We start from the raw sequence: 22,021 nt of genomic DNA, 5'->3' as shown, positions 1-22,021 counted from the left end.
TCTTGCCCATATATTTTTGGTTTTTGAAATGTATCTTTAAAACTAAAGACCCAATTGCAGTAAAAGTATACATTTTTGGAAAGCAAGGTGCGTAAGAAAATATATAGTGTGATATCATGAAAGAACCATGATTTTTACTGGTAAATTGGTAATTTATTGCATTTGCTACTGTTATGAAACAACACCTCAAAAGAAATCTAATTTTCTTACAGGCCACACTATGAGCTTTAATAAAATGTATAGTTTTGCTATGTTATGATTGACCAAAGTAGTGAATAGTGATACAGAGTGTGAAAAAATAATGTAATGAATGTTTTGCATTTTTGAACATAAACTGAGCTCAAAAAGAAACTTATAATTTTTACAACTTGTGAATCACAAGGTCATATCTTAAAATACTGTCAATCAAAATGAACCAAAATTACACACAGGATTACCTTAATACTCTACTCAAAACACATGTCAGTAACCAAGCAGTTGTCCAACTGACACAACAGCAAAATGCACTGTCATGGGACAGCTTCCTGGACTTCCTTCACTTTCACAGCCCAACATTTGGCACCCGGACAAAAAATCTGAGAATGCACACAAGATCCTTGCACAGATGATAAAAAGGTTCTGCTTTTCATACACTTTTTTCATGAAACAGGGCGGGGCTGTGAATGTGGAAGCTGTCCCATGTCAGTGCATTTTGCTGTTGTGTCAGTTGGATAACTGCTTGGTTACTGACATGTGTTAAGAGTAGAGTATTGAAGTAAATCTGTGTGCAATTTTGGTCCAATCTGATGGACAGGATTTCAAGATATGACCTTGTGAAAAATTTTAAGTTTCTTTTTGAGCTCAGTTTATTTATGTAAACTGCATCCATGTGGTAAAAAGCTTTCCAAAAATTTATAATTGACCATCTTAGGGTGTGTAATTCTCAAGATACAACAATTTAAAGCCAAACGTGCATTGTGACTCAAAATCTTGGCATTTGTGTGTAGTGAAAAAATTATTATAGGGAAAAATTGTGATTCTTGTGACTTGCGGTTCTCAGTGAGTACATGTAAACATGATTAAACAAAATTAATGACTGAATATGATTAATGAATGAAATAACATTCATTAGGCTTTCAAATCAAACCATATTTAACAGTTCTAACTATTCTTTTCCAAAAAAATAAAAATGAGCTCAGGCTCCTCAATCCTCTCATAGACATTACATGGTATCCATGTCCTCGCTCCACCACTTTGCATCTTTGTTTGAAACTTAATTAGTCCTAATTAATATATTTTTGTACTAATTATAATTCTTTTGATCAAATTAAATTAAATTAAACATTCTAAATTAGTACTTATTTGTTAAAAATGACACTGAGGAAAGGTAGTTTCTAATGGGGTCAGTCCATGCCAAAACAGACGTGAATGTAAACCCACCCTTTTGTGGATCGCGTGTTTGTTTGAAACTTAATTAGTCCTAATTAATATGTTTTTGTACTAATTATAATTCTTAAATTAAACATTCTAAATTAGTACTTATTTGTTAAAAATGACACTGAGGAAAGGTAGTTTCTAATGGGGTTAGTCCATGCCAAAACAGACGTGAATGTAAACCCACCCTTTTGTGGATCGCGTCTTTGTTTGAAACTTAATTAGTCCTAATTAATATATTTTTGTACTAATTATAATTCTTGAATTAAACATTCTAAATTAGTACTTATTTGTTAAAAATGACACTGAGGAAAGGTAGTTTCTAATAGGGTCAGTCCATGCCAAAACAGACGTGAGTGTAACCCCACCCTTTCATGGATCTAGGTGATAATATTAGCTTGCCAATGATATGTTATCCAATCAATATGCCCTTTAATGGCATCCTTTTGAATATTTTGGGCATATGTGACGTGTCATGTCAAAAGGAGACACTTTTGGGCAGGTGATCAATTTTGAGGTTTTTACATATCTTAAATATAGAGATATTTTGCTCCACAACGCCGTTTTCCTCAATGAAATCGGACATTCCTAAGCAAAAATATTGAGTTCGTAAGTTATGGTATTATAAAATTGGAAATTGAGATATCGCCCTTTAAAAATATTATTGACAATGTTGAGAGTAGGAATTACCTTGAAAAAATGTCTCAAAAAATACCAGATGCCAGTTACATTCCGGTCTGAAACTTTCAGACAATATTTTAAACATTAATAACATCATAAATTCGCAACAAACCCAAATTTTGAAAAAATCACCTCCGGGCAGATTTTTGGCTATTTCTCCATTTACGATCCTGCCCAAAAGTGTCTCCTTTTGATATGACACGTCACATATGCTTAGACACCAATATCACTACAGCTCAACTGATCATACTTTTCCTACATTCGACCTTGCATGATTTTTGAGTTGACACAGTCATGAAAATAACTATAGATACTTGACAAGACCATTAGTAGCCCAGTTCTGAACCTTTTCATTGATCATTCATAACAATAGGTATCTGATGGATCAGTGAAGATAAGAAGGGATTATAATATATCCGTAACCTTGATATTATAGTACATCTCGAGGAAAAAGTGCAATGGACATGTTTTCATTTTATGTTTCAAATATCCAGCGCATGAAAATTGAGTATTTAACCCAAAAATGAAAATGGAACAATTTATTGGAAATCTGTTTTAACAGATTTTTTGACATCTTTTTCTGCACTGTATTATACCTAAATTAAGAAATTTGATAAATATTCAAAGAAAATATAGGTCATCCAAAAATTGTGATTTTTACACATTTTGGGGCAAAAAAGGAAAAATAAGCAAAAATATCAAAATCTGTCTAACAGTTTCATTCATCAAGTCATAACAAACGTACTACATGCTTAATTTCTAATAAAATATTGAAATTGTGAAAAATATAGGTATTTATTGATTTTCATGTTTTTCTTGCAAATATGCTAATAATATGCAAATTATGAAATTGCAAAATACAGTTTCTACATAGCATACATCTTTCAAGTATGATGTTCAAAATGACAGACATCAAAAAGAGATTCGATGAAATGTAAAGGTGTAGTAACAATTTTGGCATGGACTGTCTGGTTAGGCAAAGTACGGTAAGTTGAGCTGTACCATTGGCCTGAAATATCTTTCAAGTAATTTGTACTCAAATTCACTATTTTAGATGCCATTTTGAAATTTGGACCATAGGGTAGCTATTTGGATTTTTAAAACTAGATAAATGACTTTGTCGTGGCCACTAACATTAACCCGGACACCAAAATCATCACCATCGGCCTGAGAATACTGTTCAAATAAATTAGTCTAGACTAATATTCGTTATTTTGGCTGTCATTTTGAATTTTTTGGCATAGGGCAGCCATCACACAAATCACTACCAGTGGCCGAGAATGCTGTTCAAATAATTACAACTTGGTGGTCATTTTAAATTTTTAAAAATAAGGTAGCCATTTTGGTTTTTTACAAACTATGCAAATGACTTTGTCATGTCCACAAACATATGATATACCTAGAGTCCGAAGTTTTCTGTTTTACGCAAAACGGAAACTATTCACGAAATCGGAGGTACAACACGGAAAATGACATTTTTGTATGATGTGACAAAATTTGTTAAAAGATAAAGAGAACTAAATGTTAAAAACAATCATGAGTTGTGTGTGTACATTTTTATTATAAAAATACTGTTTAATAATACCGAAATAAAGGTAGGGGAGACCGGGGCAAGTCCGCCCTCGGGGCAAGTCCGCCCACCTCATGTTTCTGATCTTGTGACTGCTGGAAAAGTACAATGATGATGTAATTCATAGCTAAGTACCCAAGAAAACAAGACAGTCCAACACATCTCGCCACAGAAATTATCGTCAAAAAACGTTTTTGAGTCCAGGAAGTTTACATTTTTGAAATTAGTAATATTGTAATAATCTCAAGACCTTGCAGAGACGGTTTTCGTTCTTACATTTATTTGGAAGGTGAACGTTTTGCCCAACATATTATGCAATTAAAAGAACGGCATATTGTGTTTAGTAGGCATAACACGAGGTAAAGAAAAAAAGTAGCGTTAGGGCAGACTCCGGCATCGGCGTATTATGCAAAATATTGATAATAATACCTTTATGAAGAGTAAAACTACATGCAAGCATATATTTTTTAAAGTTGAGTGGTATCAGTATTACTCATACCACCGTTTATGCCCTAAAACCATAAATGCCGAAGTTGTAATTGCTCATTTTGGACCCCTACATTTATTAGCTTACATTATACCCCTCCAATAAATTTAGTAGACTCTTTGGAAGAGAGTGAGTGCCTAATATACCCTTTACTGAACGTTTGCATTAAATTTATAATTGTTTTGCAATATTATAATCTTTTCTTTTTATCAGGGCGAACTTACCCCACCATAGAGGCGGACTTGCCCCAGCACGGGCAAGTCCGCCCTGTCATCGTGATTTTTATTTTCCCTTCTCCTGCCGTTATGCACATATCAAATGCAACCCCGGCCCCTGGGGACCCGGGGATGGTCCGGGACTTGACATCATGTGACCCGGGATTTGACTCGAAATGTGTCCCGGGGAGCCGGGTGTTGGCGGGACTGGTATAAGACTTGGCGTCGGCCAAACCCCGGAAATTGGGCTGGGATTTACCGGGGAGGGCGGGATTATGTCGTAACTTACCGGGGTTTTCCAACCAGTAAAATGGGCCGTGAACATGGCCGTGGCCATGGCCGTAAGGATGCCCGCATTTATGGGCGGTGAATCCTATCACTTGGCCGCACTTGAGCCGTGGATGTATATTAATAATCCACTGAGTCGTCACATTAATGTTACTCATATAAACCCATTCCAAAAACAAAATCTTGGCTGTTGTTTCCATATTTTGCAGTAGGCTTTGTATCTGCTATAAAGTTTAGCATGTTTAACCAGACCACACCGGCTTCTTGACATGCACGTGAAAACTGCTAATTGCTATACGCTTATTTATGCCAAATGTATTGGTTTTTATTTTTTTTAAGTTAGTTTTTAACCACCAGCCGAGATTAAAGTTTTAAATTATTAGGCCTACACTCAAAAACAAAACTGACCGTGATAGTAAAAGAATCCATGATACTTTTGTGACATCTGCAATCGACTGCTACATGGCCATAATACTTATAGGCTATATAGGCCTACTACAGGTAGTGTACATGTTCTTTATAAATTCTCGAGCTGTATTTTTCTTCTTTAAAAAAATAATTATAGGTGTATGATATAAAAATTGAATTCAATGTCTTGTGTTAATATACAGATTTTCCAAACTGTATTATATTTTCATGTTGGAGGGTTTAACAATATCATTATTCCCAAGTAGTTGAAAAGAATGTTTTAAATAATATCCGCCCATGGCATCCTCGTGAAACAAAATATTAATAACTTGTGCGCCAAAAGTTTGATAGATGGTCATTTGATTTTAAACAAGATACAAGGTAGGCCTGTTTGGATGTTACAGAATAGCCTCATTATAATTGAAGTTGAATGTTGGATTGACATTTAAAAAATCATATATAGGCCTATATTATTATGTGCTTAAAATGTTTATGCAAAGATCGAACATTCGCCACTCCCGTATCCTGGACAGATATAAATGCAGTGGTTTGTTTCGTTCATATCTTTGATGTTTGTAAACATATAGACCTACATGTAGGCCCTATATCAATATGATATTCCTAGTTTATTCACAGCATTTTCCGACCGCCATTCATGCCTCGTAATATTTAAAAACAAGCATGCATATTGAGGACATGCCTGCCGAATTTTGAGCCCGCATGACAAGATTGCCGCGATATTAATACCATATTAAGATCCAGGCTTATATCCAATGCTCAGGGCCGGGTACTTGGACCGATGACTACCCGGGGTTTGCATCGGTTTGCATAGGATATTCGCCCGGGGCCGGGAGTGGCTGAGAGTTTTGCCGGTGGGTCCGGGACTGGCCAGGTGTTTACCGGGACTTGAACTTTTAAACCCAAAATCCACGGCCCACGACCCGGCCATCCCCGGGTCCCCAGGAGCCGGGGTTGCATTTGATATGTGCATTACTGAAAGCTCAATGTCCTTACAAATGTGGTAGTATTTAGCTATAGTATACAGCTTAAAAATGTAAAAACTATAGCCTTCTAACATGAGAATTGTCCTCTCTAGGCGAGATTGAAGAAAATAGGGCGGACACGCCCCGGTCTCCCCTATATTACCAAGGCATGAACCCCCTATATCCCTCCAAACATCGTAATAGTCGGCCTATTATCGTGAGAATATTCCAATCTGAGCATATTGATCACGATATTGAACTTTCTATTGTGACATTTTAAGCTTTATTCATGACACAGATTTACAAATTGTACAACACAGATTACAACACGGAAAATGGATTTTAGAAAACGGTAAACTTCAGGCTCTAGATATACCTACACCCAAATCATTACAATGGTCGAGAATGCTGTTCAAATAATTATAACTGGGACCATCAGCCTGTGAAAGCAGTTCAAATAAGCTTGCCTAAAATTCAACATTTTGGCCGCCATTTTGAATTTTTGAAAAGAAGGAAGCCATTTTGGATTTTGTAAGCTATCTAATGACTTTGTCATGTCCACAAACATATACATAGACACCAAAATCACCACCATCGGACTTAGAATACATTTTTAGTAGTTTTGACCTCATGCATTTTATCAAAATGTGGCCAGTGGGAGCATGTTCTACGCAAAATTTCAGTCTTGAAACACTGTTCCAAACATATAGTGAACACTATTCCCCATCCGTGCATGACTGAGAGCCTGACTAAAAGTCAACCATTAGAATGTATGACCTCTTTATCAATAGTGCAAAGTCATTATTTCCCACATTAGACCCGTTTATCTTGATTGTGTCACAAATAGTGGACCAAAATGACATAAAAACCTGTTGATGGATTAAGACTGCTGCCCCGGGCTGCTGCCCTCATTCGTTGATCTTCTGGATTGACAACTGAGGAAGCTATGTGGAAAAAAAGTATGATGGAATTTTACAACCAGATTCTGGTTGCAAAAGTATGTTGAACTTTCACTGAGACTGCACAGTTGTGTCCAAGACCGAGTTTGTTGTTTTAGAACTTCAGAGCGTGATCTTATCACAATGGCACGTTACAAACAATGCGGTACACAGGCTCTGCTAGTTAATTAGAGTGCTATGCTATGGCGCATAAAATAAAAGTCGCCAAAAATATTTTCATGAGTCCGCCACAACATGAACTGTAGTCACTACGAAGCATACATATACATGCATAGTGTAGATGACTGGTGGATTTAGTCTAGGTGATGGATTAAGGTACATAATTGTGTAAAAGAAGTTAATTAGTGCATTCGGGGTATAAACACGTTCTTGGACTTTGGGTACCCTTTCAAATTCGAAGTCCAAAATCCAATGCGTACAAAATCTTGGAAAGTATGCATCAAATATTCCATTTTCATATAGAAATACCTGATATTTTTATCTGAGTGTGATGAGTAGTTACCAAAAAGACAAATTTCTAGAGGGTGGTAATGGGGGTGAAGCAGTAGTTTCTAATAAAAAAATATATGATCATTTCATTTCCAAATCCCGGGTGATGCATTTTCCAAAAGGGGAAGGCGTTAATTAACAGTCTTTTTTACAATGATAATTCCCATCAAAAACGTCTCTAGTACCATCTGGCAGTGCTCCACAAACAATAAGGAATTTCTCTGAACACTGCAAACGGGGTTCGATGGCGATAGCAACAGACGCAATTAGCAATCGCATGTTGCTGCATGGTATTTTCAGCATTAAAGCCATAGCCTATTATAACATTTTCATACAAAATAGATTAGTATTTCGTTGCCATAAAATATTAGCTGTCAGATATATCCCTTTTAATTTTAAGCCCGAACAACTAAGGCAAAGCAAAGAAAATTGGAATTTACTACCAAGTTAAGCCAATACGTATCACTCCTTCCATCGTGTTACAGTACGATCCTTTGTTGAGTAGATCACCGTCCCGCACGGCATGTACGATGTTGTATTATGAATATCCTGCATTTTATTCAAAATCTCGGATTTTGATAAAACTACAGCACTTAGGGTCTTGATTTTTGCAGGGTATGTTGGTTTAATAAAGTACGATATAAACGTGTAAATAAACAGAATTTTGAAAAATATTAAGGGGGTTCTACACCCCTGGCAAATTTTGTGTCTATTTTTGCATTTTTCTAAAAAATTATAACACATTGGTGACAAGTAAGATATGTATATTATAGGGGCGAGGACTACAACTACTGTACTGGAAATTCAGCAACTCAAAGCAAGTAGTTATTGATTTATTGATCAAATATTGGTTTTCCCTCATTTTTGACTGTAACTCCACAACTGTTGTCTGTGCTGAAATAAAATTTCCAGTGCAGTAGTTGTAGTCCTTGCCCTATAATATACATATCTTACTTGTCCCCAATGCGCTATAATTTTGGAGAAAACTGCAGAAATAGGCACAAAATTGGGTAAGGGTGTAGTACCCCCTTAAGGGCATGCTCCTCAGTAAATGTTATAATATGGCTTTAATGACAAAAATGTTCACTACATGTACCCATATCTTCAGAAGACCCCCAATTAAAAATTTATGGATCAAAATTATACAAAATCCATACTATTACCGTACTGGCTCGAGTATAGTCCCACCCCGTTTTTGGGTGAACATTTTTCAAAATTGGGGGGTGGGACTATACTCGAATTTAAAAAAAAAAATTTTTTGAAGTTATTTATTTTTTCAGCTTTGGAGTGTCCCTGGACCTAGACCTAAATGCTAAGATCATTCATGGTTGATTAAAAAGAAAAAAAAATTGAATTTTGCACGAAGTTTTGTGTTTTTAATATGAAAATTGATACTTTGTTTTCATGTCATACTCTATTAATGATATCAAAATGCATTTTCATATTAAAACACACAAAACTTAGTGCAAAATTCAATTATTATTATTTTTTTTTAGGTCAACCATGAATGATCCTAGCATTTAGGTCTAGGTCAAGGGACACTCCAAAACCGACAAAAATAAATAACTTATCATTTGGCAATTATAATTCACAGAAAGAGAGAAGTAGAAGTTTATAAGGAGAGAGGGAAGCAGCAAGAATCATTTCCTGAGAAGACTGCCAGGTTAGAATTAGAAGTGTCCAAACTCAAGGAAGAGAGAGATAGAGCAGAGGAAAAACTACTTGAAATTAGCAATGAATCCGTACAAGTAAGTTATGTAGTTTTCTATTGTATTAAAGAGCCAATAAAACTTTCTTCAGAAACTTGCTGATGTTAGCTGTGTGATATCAGATTTGCCGCATAGCAGTAGCGCTAGTTGATTAGCCATCACCAGAAATTGATTGGTTGAATATGTTTTGATGATCGTGCATGATCGGCGTGTTTTGCAAGAGTTTTTATATTACACTGAATCATTACCAACGGCAAGTTACTGTGTGATGCTTAGTGGCGACTGAAAAACAAAGCATTCAAAAAGTGATGGACATAAAAATAAGCAACTTTTGTCATGAACAATAGCGTTATGCCTGCGGCTTTGCATGCCGTTGTGACATGATCATTTGTCCAATGTTATAAAATCCATATCGAATTTTCAGATACATGTTCAAAAATTTACTTGGACACAATTATGTAGAATGATCAGGTCCACCAGGTTCTGGGGTAAACTCCAACACAAAGTTAACATGTAATTTTCTCAGTCGTCAACCAGAACGTTGACTGACTGAGGGTGTCAGTCTATTTAGAGAATAAATGTATTGTTTGTAACCGTTGTTGTGCATCTATCGTCTCATATAACACGGGCAACATCATTATTTTTCATGATTCTTTATTTTAATGTACAGCGCTCAGAGGGTTTGGTAATGTGCAGTCTATAAATCCCTTGCTGTTGTTGTTGTTTTGTTGTTGTTGTTGTTGTTGTTGTTGTTGTTGTTGTTGTTGTTGTTGTTTGTTGTTGTTGTTGAACCTCCAATTGGTTCAAATAGCGCATATGTGTATCGCTTTGACTCATGTGCCGAACCGTGTTATATTTAGAGAATAAAGGTATTGATTTTAGACGCTGGAGTGCATCTATCGTCTCATATAACACGGGCGACATCATTATTTCGCCTCGTTGTTTTACGCCAAAAATAATGATGTCGCGTGTTATATGAGACGATAGATGCACGACCAGCGGCTAAAAACAATACCTTTATTCTTATTCTTAAACACTTCAATTCAAATAAATATATCAATCATAAGTATACCAAATTTTGATCAAATTAAATCCTACATTTTACAAGGAATTACCTAGGGCTTAGAATCGACCAGTCCTGTTGTTGCTATGCACCTCCGATTGGTTCAAATAGCGTGTACGAGTATCGCATCGACCCCCACGTGCTCAAGTGTGAGATATCGTGTCATATCACACGGGTAAGAACCAATAAGATTGCATGAATGTTCTCAAGTGTTTAAGAATGTATCATATCACACAGCTAAGAACCAATAAAATTGCATGAACGTTCTCAAGTGTTTAAGACTGTCTATTGTTAATAACATTGTGTAACATCTTCTTTATTCACTCTAGATTTCAAGCAGTTTAGAAGAAGCACACACATGGTTCAAGACACGATATGATGCCTTACAACAAGAGTTGGCTCAATCTAAAGAACGCCAAAATCAGTTGGAATTGATCAATACAAAACAACAGCATCAAATAGCTGCAGAGAGGAGCAAATCAACAGAGCAGTCACTGAAGGCAAAATCCATGATCAGGGTAAGAATTTATCAAACTCCATCTGCAATAACAGCCATGTGTCATATTATTTTGATATGTGACACGATCTGGTCCATGGGGCCAAAGCGCGGGGTACTCAGTACAAATGACCATACGGGACGTGCCGCAAACATGGGTAGCATTTTCAGCCTTCTGGTATATCAATGACCCCTTTTCAAAGCCTATTTTGGTATATGAATGGGTCCTTTTTTTACAATTTTCTCAATTTTTTCGGAAAACAGCCCAATTTTTCCTTAATCCAACAAAATTTTCCCAAAATTTTGGGAAAATTTGTAAAAAAATTAAGACAATTTTGGTTAAATTTGGCGAAAATTTCGACTTTTGGTATATCAATGGGTCCAAATTTCTTGAAAAATTGGTATATTTATGGGTCCACTTCCAAAATCTCAGCGGCACGTCCCTACCAAAACCAAACTTGAGTACCGCTTGGGGCCAAAGGAGGCATTTTTGAAAATTGAGTTACTATAATTATTACCTTATACAAACATTAGGCCTTCATAATACTGAAAACACCAAAGGTCTAGCATACTTGGTTCTAAAGTGATGAAGTTTCGTGATGTCTATTTTCTTTTTTATTTCATTGTTTTTACTCCATATTTTTGCCTCTATCTCAATTTCAAATTTGCCGCCTTTGGCCCCCATGGACCAGATTGTGTCACATATGTGACGTGTCATGTCAAAGGAGACACTTTTGGGCAGGATCGTAAATGGAGAAATAGCCAAAAATCTGCCTGGGGTGATTTTTTCACAATTTGGGTTTGTTGCGTGATGTTATTAATGTTTTAAATATTGTCTGATAGTATCAGACTGGAATATAACTGGCATCTTGTATTTTTTGAGACATTTTTCAAGGTAATTCCTACTCTCACCATTGTCAATAATATTTTCAAAGGCCGATTTTATAATACCATAACTCAATATCCTCACTTAGGAATGTCTGATTTCATTGGGGAAAACAGCGTTGTGGAGCAAAATATCTCTATATTTAAGATGTAAAAACTTCAAAAATGATAACCTGCCCAAAAGTGTCTCCTTTTGACATGACATGTCACATATGTTCAATAGAATGCAAAAATTGTCCAATGTCTAGAGGGCAGCTATTGAAAATATGACAAATGGGTTTTTGATATTAGAGCAATATGGGTGTTTACACAGTAATGAGACCCCCTTTTGGTTATTTTGCCCTAATCTTTTTTTCCTATTTACTTTCAGATTTTAATTATGGCCATTGTAAAGGAGATAGCGAGAAAAAAAATTCAATATCCTACCTCAATTTTGAAAAATTTGTCCATGTAAACCCTATGGGGAAAATTAGTAACGGTTGTAACATATTTGTTGTATTGACAGTTCTTGACGCACAAGAGGATGAAAAATGAATAAAAGACTGAGCGTTGAAAAATTGACTATGTATGGTCTTTGGTTTAATTTTCTTAGGTTAACACGATTGATTGCTTCATAATAAACCAGGTGCAGGCACTGTTTGATCCATACTATAGCTAGGAGATGGGTTACAATGTTGTAACGGTTGTAATGTGCGTCAATGTTACAACTGTTACAATTTAAGACAAAATGTCATGAAACTAAAAAAATTCATAATATCATGATTTCATTTTTTTTCATATTATCCAAGGTGTCATGATAAAGATGGTTATGAAAATTATGAAATACTCACTTCTATGTAAATATATAGTTCAGGCAATGGTTGACGCACATGTGAAAATGACATAACTTACAAAATAAACCAAATAATCACAGTAAGGTTTTGTCTTATGATTGTCTTAGTTCCTCTTATTATAACAAACCTGGATAAAACGATGAAATATCATTCATTGTTAATGTTTCATAACATTTAATGTTGTAACTGTTGTAACATTTTAACGGTTGTAACATTGACGCACATTGTACCCACATCCTAACCCTGATATGGATCACAGAGTACCTGTACTTGGTTTGTATTGAAGGAATCAATAATGTTAACCTAGGAAAACCATGATAGTACAGACCATACAGGGTCAACTTTTCAAAATACAACCTTTTATCTGTTGTGCGTCAAAAGTCACATGTTACAACCGTTATTGTGTTACAACCGTTATTTTCTCCATAGGGTTTATGTGGACAAAATTATCAAAATGTAGGTAGGGCATTGAATTTTTGCTCGCTATCTCCTTACTTAACAATGGCCTAAATTAAACTATGAAAATAAATAAGGAACAAAGGCAATAAAACCTATGGGGTCTCATTACTGTGGAAACACCCATATCCATATTTAATTTGGCCATTCACAAAATCACTAATGGTAGGACATTTGACCTGCTTATTGACACATGAGAATTATGTATCACGATTTACAAAATGCTTAAATTCTTGTTTTCCTGATATGTTAAGATAAAAAATATAAATTACTGGAATCTATTTTTATATTTGATATAAAGGAGCATTAAAAGTTTTCATAATCCTTATTGTTTCATGTAATAATTGTTTATTTTAACATTTATTTAAGAAATAAAGGGTAATGCATTATCCTTTACACGAAAATAATGTGTCCGAGGCAGTAAAAACGTAAATAATGGGTGAGGCGCAGCCGAACCCATTATTTAAACGTTTTACTGCCAAAATAATCGATTTAAAGAGAAAATATCACTTTTTTTTCCCAAATATTACAAGTTGTTTACCTCAAGGTGGAGCGCCTACGCGTAGCCAAAACGTAAGTGATAGCGATATTGCAGAACGCGTAACCAAGCGTAATGCTTCGCGTAGAATGCGTAACGATGCTAATATACTGCATCACGCTTTGCTGTGCGCTGCGATGCAAGAAGAACATAAAGTTTGTTGCCCTGGCCACTTTATTGCTAATTAATGGTCTTTCACGTGACGTGTTTCAACAAATCACAGTGCGCGATTTTGAATAATGGGTCGTGGGGGTAATAGAATCACCAATATTTGCAAAGAACAAATGATGAGACAAGTGAAAAATTATAATCTGAAATAATGATGGTTATTATGTACCTGATGCATGCGTGAACCATCTTTCGTACTTTGTTCTCAAAATTACAAAAAAATGACTCTGCAGTTATCATAGGCAAAAATAAAAATAGATTCCAGTTCTTTTAATTTTACATTCATTGCGACTTGGTGGGGATAGCCGGCTGATGATTCCACAAGGAACTCTGTCCTTTTGATTATGTACTATCCTGGCAATGGCATGGTTAATTCCATGAATTGCATAACTTTGATGTAAACAAGCGTAGTGATCACCCTCTTTTAATTGATTGCATGCCTACTCCTTATTCCGAGGGCACGGTGGCTCAGTGGTTACGGCCTTGGACTCATAATCTGAGAGCTTGCTTTATGTGTGTGGGTTCGAGTCCCTGTCCCGCCACCGTGTTGCGCCCTTGGGCAAGGCGCTTTGTCTCGCTTGCTTCACCCCCCCACCCAGGTGCAATGGGAAGCTGTTAGGGGTAGTCACGGTCGTTGTACTGATGAACCCTGCGCCATTTGTAGGCAGCAAACGTGGTTCTGACATATTCTAATAACGGCGGAATAAATGTAAATCGCTTTGAGGCTGTTTACGGCATAAAGCGCTATATAAATATCTGCATTTATTTTTTTATTTTTTTATTCCAGAAAAATACAGCACTAATTTTTTGGAATAAAAAAAAACATCTTGTTTTGCCCAATGAAACATACCTAAATCATAACCCTTTAGTTAGTTCTAACTGGCAATAAAAGTCCAATTTTAATGTTTGATCAATTTTTGGTAATAAGGGCCAGAAACATGCATTTTAGGTGTTTTTCGTATGCTGTGACAATTAAGTCTAAAGACTAATGTCAATTTATGCATTATAATATTTGGAAAGTATTTAATGTAAGTAACACAAAGAAGTGAAAATTAGAGTAAAACTGTGGCATACTCAAGATTTTGATTAGACTTGTTCCAAGTGTTTGATTTTCGAGACATGATTATCAAAAAATGTGCCGAAAAAATACATGTTTTGGGCTCTTTTTTCAAGAAATAAGTAAAATAATGAACATTTTTTTATCTCCAGTTAGTACTACATAAATGATTAGGATTGAGCTATGTTTCATTTGGCAGAACTTGATAATATTTTTTAATCCCAAAAAATTAGTACTGTATTTTTCTGGAATGGGGAGTAGTCTCTGTGTGTGTATGCACTTTGTCATATTTTCTATTTCAAGATGCCTGCGGACACGTCTTGTCACTTTCCCCTGATAATTATTGTCCTGACCTTTTCTAATTTTTGTTGTTGTCTTTAGTGTTTTGTGCATCCGTAGTAATCAAAGTTGTGTTTAAAAGTGGTTTTTTAAATTAGTTTTCTTCTTAAATAGTGTTTTGTGCATCCACAGTTATCAAAGTTATATTTATATTTTTTTATTAGTTTTTTTTCTTTGTGCATCCACAGTGATAATCTTTTTTTTTAATTTAAAAGGTGTTGTGATACTGCCTATCCATATACGTCAATAGTTACAATTTCAAGTAGAGAAGAGCGATTGTGACACTGCTCCATGTACGTCAATAGTCTTTGTAGTGACTCACAAACTTATTCCTGGAAAGATGTGGGGGTTATTGTTCTGCATACTGGCCATAGTCTTTAACATAAAAAGTTTTTGTACATAGAGTATAGGTGGTCACAGCAGTGAATCAAAATAAATAAATATCAAAATAAATAAATTTTGATTTTGAGGAGGAACCCAAGTGTTGGGTCCCATTCATTGGGGCAAAGGTCATGTAGAAATGTGGGAAATATACAATATATATGCAAAATTATTAGGTTTTACGTCAAATAAGTAAATATGGTTGAGAACTGCATTACCTTTAAAGTCTGGCTGCCAGTGGGTATGACATTGTTTTGGTGTCCATAGTTTTGTTTTTGAAAAATTCTGCTTCTCGAGTCAACAATTTCAAAAATATGTTTACTCGACCTCTGTCAGCATTGAGCATTTTGAGATATGGAGGGTCAAAGTTCATACACAGAGGTCAGAATTCAAAACTGCTCAAATCATAAATATTTTTGAAAAGTTTACCAAATTATTCCTCTTGTGATGTCATAGCGATCTAGATAATGTATACTCTTAACCAACCTATCTGTGACATACCCCGTACAAAGGTCAATATCCGGGGGGTCACTCCCATTGTGGCCTGTACACCATCCGCGATAATGAAAACGCGTAAAAGGATAGTTTTTCTGAAGTATTTCCAAATCATTCTTGGATGGCATTCTATCCATGCACTGAGCATGCTGGTTTTGGCCACAGAGGGGCCTGAGGGTTCATGTGTCTGACCATGGTCTGCCTTCCCTGATCTAACCTGGAAATCCCTGCTTACAATAGCATCAAGCACACTGTATACAAGAGACAGGGTATTCTCACACTAAAGGACATTCCCTCTGAGGCATGGCTGGATGATGTTCTATGTATGTTGTGTGGCCATGGTTTTAAATAGGTCTATATATAAATGAACAATTGATAGAAAAATGCATCAGTCTATAGAAAGCCTGAGGACTTGGAGCAAGTCTATAAAAAAGTTGCCGTGCCCCTTCAGATCCTTAATTCAAGGTTGTAGCAAGCACGGCCATTACTACGCCTTTAATTCGAGGGCTGATTATGGTCATTGCTTTGAATATGATAAGCATGAAAATATAAACTTTTTTACTGTATTGTAATCTCTTTGTAAACAAGATGCTAGCAATGGCTAAAATCACAAAATACTCCTTTGAAACATCTTGATTAGGCTTTGACGATAGATATTACCCTAGCAACAAACCATTTTCCTAATCAAGTGTCATCTTTCAAAATTAATGCGTATAAGAAGTTAAAAACCTTGAGTGATCGATCAATCAATTGAGTGCTCTTAAGCCTATTAAATTGCATCATAAAAAAGTAAGCCAATTAAATGCCAGGATTCAAGTATTTGAAGAGTTCAAGTGTAAATGCCAATGTTCTGATGGGCAGCCCTTGAATTAACCCACAGCACAGATGGCATATATGCCATCGGTGCGACTGCCATACAGCCATCAAAATATGTCCACTTTATGGGTGGCTGGACTTTTCAAGTAGGGTCTTTTTTTTTTTGTCTTTTTTTTTCTGGAGGATAAAATGAAAGCTTGAAAATTGGGCAAAAATTTGACTATTTTTTGCAAACATATATTTTAGAAAAATGTTCAGAATTTGGGTCGGTCAAACCTGTAAAACTAGGTGTTTTTTCGTGGCCTTGCCTACAGCACTGAGCAGTCACTTGCCGTGCCCAAGGCAAGGAGAATTCCCAAGGCAATGAGATTGCCATAGGATGGCCCTTATTATAATAGAACTTGATGTTACAACAACAATTTCTGATGATGTGTTGTTGACATGTCGAGAATTTTTCTTCAATATGTTGATAGGAAAATACATAATAATGATAAAATTGGATGCTTTACGTCCAATATTTATTGATCTCGTCCAATTACGTCCAATATTTATTGACCAACCTCAGCTACAACTGACAGAGTAACACGCATTGGCAAAATCAGGGTTTCAATGCGATTTTCTTTGTTTTACCACAGTGGCTCAAAATTAAAAGTGGACATATCTGACAGTGAAAACTAACATTTTGTGGAAAAGAAATACAAATCTATTTTTATGGAATGTTACAATATTGCTTTAAAGTTGCCGACTTCTGCATGATGTAGCATATCATTTAATAAGCCTTTGCCCTTCATGAGATGGTTGGATAGATTGTATGTGATGTAAGCAGCACTAATTCTTACCGATTTTGATCTTATGACATTTAACTGTTTTAATCTTACAGTTACAAGCTGATTAAAAAGGAAGTAAACTCAGGTTTCAGGGCTGTAACCAGTGGGGGCTGGGTCAAGCCCCCCACACAAAAAAATTGGGAAGAAGAGCAAGAAATAGGGAAGGGGAGGAGGGAAGGAGAGAAAAAAGGAAGGGGAAGAAGAGAAAAGGGAAGGAGAAGAAAAAAGGAAAAGGAGGAAAGAGGAAGGAAGAAGAGAAAAGGGAAGAAAAAGGGGGAAGAAGAGAAAGGGGAAAGAAAAAAAAAAAGGAAAAAATCTAAAATCAAGGATAGCTGTTCCACAAATTTTAGTGCAGCTTCAAACAAATCTATACTATTTTCATTGTGAAGTTTGTACTCTGAAACACTTGATTTTTTAGCTTCTAATATGCCAAAAACCAGGAGCTTCTGACCCCCCCCCCCTCCCCCGGGCCTTTGACCCTGGACCCCAGGAGGGGCACCCCACCAGTTTAACACTTCACTGCAAGGTACAACTTTTGATCAGAAATTGGGAAATTTTTAAATCTTGAATTTGAAATCAAGAATTCTACAGATGTATGTGTAAGGATTTTAAAATTGCCTCCATGTCACAAAATGATAAAACACAATTGGAGGGGACACATGACTTGTACGTGTATGTATATTCAGTGGCATAACCAAGGGTGGGCAAAAGAGGGCAGAGAAACTGATGCTGACCACCCTGATATTTAAGATTTTATTGTAATTAAGCCCATTTTTGTCGCTCTTGAAAGTTGCCTTTCCCCCATGCCCCCACCCTCTAACAAATCCTGGCTATGCCACTGTGCATATGGATAGCTGCCATCAGTAAGTTTTTGTTGTCTTGATGTCTTTTATGATCAGTCTAGCCGGGAAGCTCTCAGTCGTGTAGCAGACCAAGCCGAAATCCACCACCTAGAGACCAAGACACAAATGAGAAGCATGACATACAGATTACAAGCTGAGAAAGATCATTCCAGTCTAACAGATAAACGAATACACAAGATACTAGTAAGTATGCACACCCCCACACTCACCCCAGTCTGGGTGGACATTTTATAAATCAATTTAGAAGAGCAGCAGCGATGCCCCTTGCATTTCATTCCTGTTGTTAAATCTACACCATGTGCAAAATTTTAGGGCTGTGTTTTTGTATGTGTATGTATGTAGTTCAATGGAGAATATGCCTAATGAGGATGCTAAAATCTCCATTTTTAACAACAAAAAAGCCAAGTTTTTTTAAAAATGAGCATTGTAATTTTGCTGACATTTATGCAGTATGAACATGTAGAAATATAATCAAGTAGTTACTCTATCTGCTCTCCACTGAAAAAGCAATTTTACAAAGTCTTATAAATACCTGAATGATAATTAAAATTTTGCATTATTATTGTTTTATTTTAATGGTAGGCCTTAAAAGGGCATTTCATGATCCACAGCATCATCCCCCACTTTTCTCAAAAAAAGTTGAGATTTTTATATCACTGGAAACCTCTGGCTGCATATGTTTATGTAAAAAGTAAAAAAAAATTCTTACAGATTAATTCGTTTAGCAAAGATATCGTGAAATTTGAATTTCGTTCTGGTATATCAGAACGAAATTACAACACATTGTCTATGGAGCAGTGTAACACACATACATGTAATCATGCATAACTTGCAAACGCAAAATCGGAATCAACTGAAATTTACTGACAATTGTCATAAAAAAGGATGCTAGGATCACAAAATACTCCTTTAATGTAAGACAGAAACAGAACATGAAATAATTAACCACACCATTTAATCAGTATTTTTGTTTGTTCCCCATTTATAACAGACGTTAAAAATAAACGGATAGTTTCATTACCCTCTACTTTCTTACAGAACTCCAGTGCACAATACATTGAGGACCTCACAGTGGAAATGGATGATTCAAGAACACAAAACACACAGTATTCATGACAGCTCTATACTCTAGCAAAGTCTTGTCTTTTCAGTCTTTAGTCTATATACTCCTAGGAAGTGATGCTTATATGTGACCCGCTCTGACAAAACCCGCTATAAGTTGCACTCAGCCATTTCGAGATACGGCGAGTCAAATTTCGTTTGTCAGTTTTTATTATTTTTTGATTTCTTAATATGTTTACTTTAACCTACCATTGAAAACAAAATATTTTTTACATCTAAAGCACCCAAATCTAGCATCTTCTGAGCCAAACCCAAGTCCTTTACATGTCATTTTACAACTTTAAAGCCATTTTTCTTGCATTTGCCTTTTCTTTATGTGTCACTTCCCCCTTCCCGTTGAAAGACCGTCGAATGAGGTCCATATGTCCCAGAAACATAATTTTGGCATAAGATAAAAGCTGAAGACCGGTATTAAATGATGACATCAAAAACTCAATTTTCTAAATTAGTGACTTATGTCTGGTTTTGTGGGAGCTGGTCACATATTTGGAGAAATGTGCTGCTCATAACACAGGTGAGCTATTAGGCAGAATGTACAAGATGTGCGAGTAAAAATTAACTCTAGATGCTTAGAGAACCTGGTGGACTGCAGAAGGCTGTAAAGCCCTAACCACATGCAGGGGCGTAGCAAGAGGACAAGGGCCCTTTTAACATGTCCTTTATCAGCCTTTATTTCATTTTTGCTTTTGCTCGGGGCCCTGAACCCTCGGGCCCATGGACTTCGTCCACCCGCTTGCTACGCCCCTGACCACATTAAATGCTGTAAGGCTTGGACTGATCAAGAAAGTTGAGTGTTGATCTTACAACTTTCACAGGCAGGCTTTTCTAGATTAGTATTGTGCAAATGAATAAAGAGTATTTTTAAGTATGGATGGAATCGGAGTCTTTCACAATTTCTACTTGATGAAGATTGTGAATATAGATTATCATAATTAAATTGGAATCATATCAACCTTTTTGACAAAATCATCACAAAGGGTGATCATTCTTTACTATTTTTATGGCGGTAAGCTTATCAATTTTTCACACCATGCTTTTCCCTGTGGACAGATCGGGGCTTTCCATAAGGATTGTGACCATTATCGTGTCTGTTTAAAATATGATTGATTGTACAAGTTAAATTTATGTGGTGTGATCAAGCAAAATCAGTCTGAAGTCGGTCATATTCAATTTTCAGTTTATTGAATTGTAACAAGCATTTGCAAAGCTACATTTTACAGCTAGTTCAAAAGATATGAACAGTTAAAGAGTTTCCAAAACAATAGGAAACAAAAGAGAATATTTCCTTTGTGTGGCTATTTCTCAATATCAATATTTCCAACATCTGACTGATTTTGCTTGATCACATCACATATTTTAACTATGAAACTGAAGTTGTCACTGTTGAAAGGCAAGTTGATAAATGACACATTTCTTGCTTCTGTACCTTTTTTAGACATTTTTCTAGTAATAGGCGGCAGTTTTGATTGATTTGAAAAATGTAGAAAAATCTTTTAGCAGTGATAAATTTATGCAAAAAATTGATTGAGGAATATTCAAATTTTCCAAATGCCACTTAATTTCCCCTTTTGTATATGATGTACATACATGTACTATTTATGAAGAAACTGCAATATACTAAAATATGTTTGTAATAAACATGTTTTTAGGGTTCTTTTGTTCAAAGGACATGTAGTAATCCTAAGCCTTTTGTAGTACATGTCCTTGTCATTAATATTGGGGGGAAAAGAAACCAAGTTTTTTTCCCGGTACCCCAGGTCAACATAAAAAGTGGTAACCATGTGTGTTCTTCCTTTTTTCAAAACCCCCCTTTTCACTGATTTTTCATTGATTTTACCCCCTTTTTTTGCCAAATCACTGACAAAATCAGGGTAAAAATACCCCTTTTCAAGGTTTTCAATGAGAAGATTTCCAGACACCCCTTTTCAATGACTCCAAATATTTTAATATATTATAAAATTCCAAATTCGCAGCTTTGTTAGTTTGACACATGTCAAATGCCCCAGTAAGCTTACTTTGATTTATTTACTTCACGAACGAACCGGCGCGCCAAACTTCAAGTGCAACAGGGAAGAGAAACAACGATACAAAATAAAACTTACATGCATCAGAATTAAACAGAATTAAAAACCAAGGAAAAATATCACTCGGTCGGTCGTAGAATTCGCTCCAATCACTGCCAATGTTTCCCGCAATGTTTTCAATTCACCACATGGAAAAGTGTATACGGCAGCCAAAACGGTTACATCTGACACCATCGATGTTCGCGTCGCTCATTCAGCTCTCTTCAAAACGTGCGGGAGCATACGTGCAACACCCACTAGACAACTATATCGGGAAACCGCCGTGCCAATAGTAAAAAAGCTGCCTTCTGACGCCTCGCTGTGACGCATTGAGGGCGGAATCAATGAAATGCCAGAGGATGGAGGCTGAAGACTGGGCTGAAGACATCGATCGAACGAACCTGTGAAATACCCTTT

The 22,021-nt window shown here is 36.0% G+C and overlaps 1 protein-coding gene across 1 annotated transcript in view; it reads left to right on the top strand.

The window, feature by feature from the left end:
* Positions 1 to 21,122, top strand: part of LOC140137200 (coiled-coil domain-containing protein 150-like) — a 116,010-nt gene extending 94,888 nt beyond the window's left edge. The window contains 4 exon segments of the mRNA XM_072158852.1: positions 9,088 to 9,241; positions 10,595 to 10,783; positions 18,456 to 18,602; positions 19,458 to 21,122. Of these exon segments, the coding sequence (XP_072014953.1) occupies positions 9,088 to 9,241; positions 10,595 to 10,783; positions 18,456 to 18,602; positions 19,458 to 19,535 (568 nt within the window). The 3' untranslated portion in view covers positions 19,536 to 21,122.
* The last annotated feature ends 899 nt before the right edge of the window (positions 21,123 to 22,021 follow it).

Source organism: Amphiura filiformis, chromosome 17 (assembly GCF_039555335.1).
Source record: "Amphiura filiformis chromosome 17, Afil_fr2py, whole genome shotgun sequence".
In the NCBI taxonomy this organism is placed as follows: domain Eukaryota; kingdom Metazoa; phylum Echinodermata; class Ophiuroidea; order Amphilepidida; family Amphiuridae; genus Amphiura; species Amphiura filiformis.
Note: the sequence above shows the minus strand (reverse complement) of the source record. Positions and strands in the feature narration are given on the sequence as shown.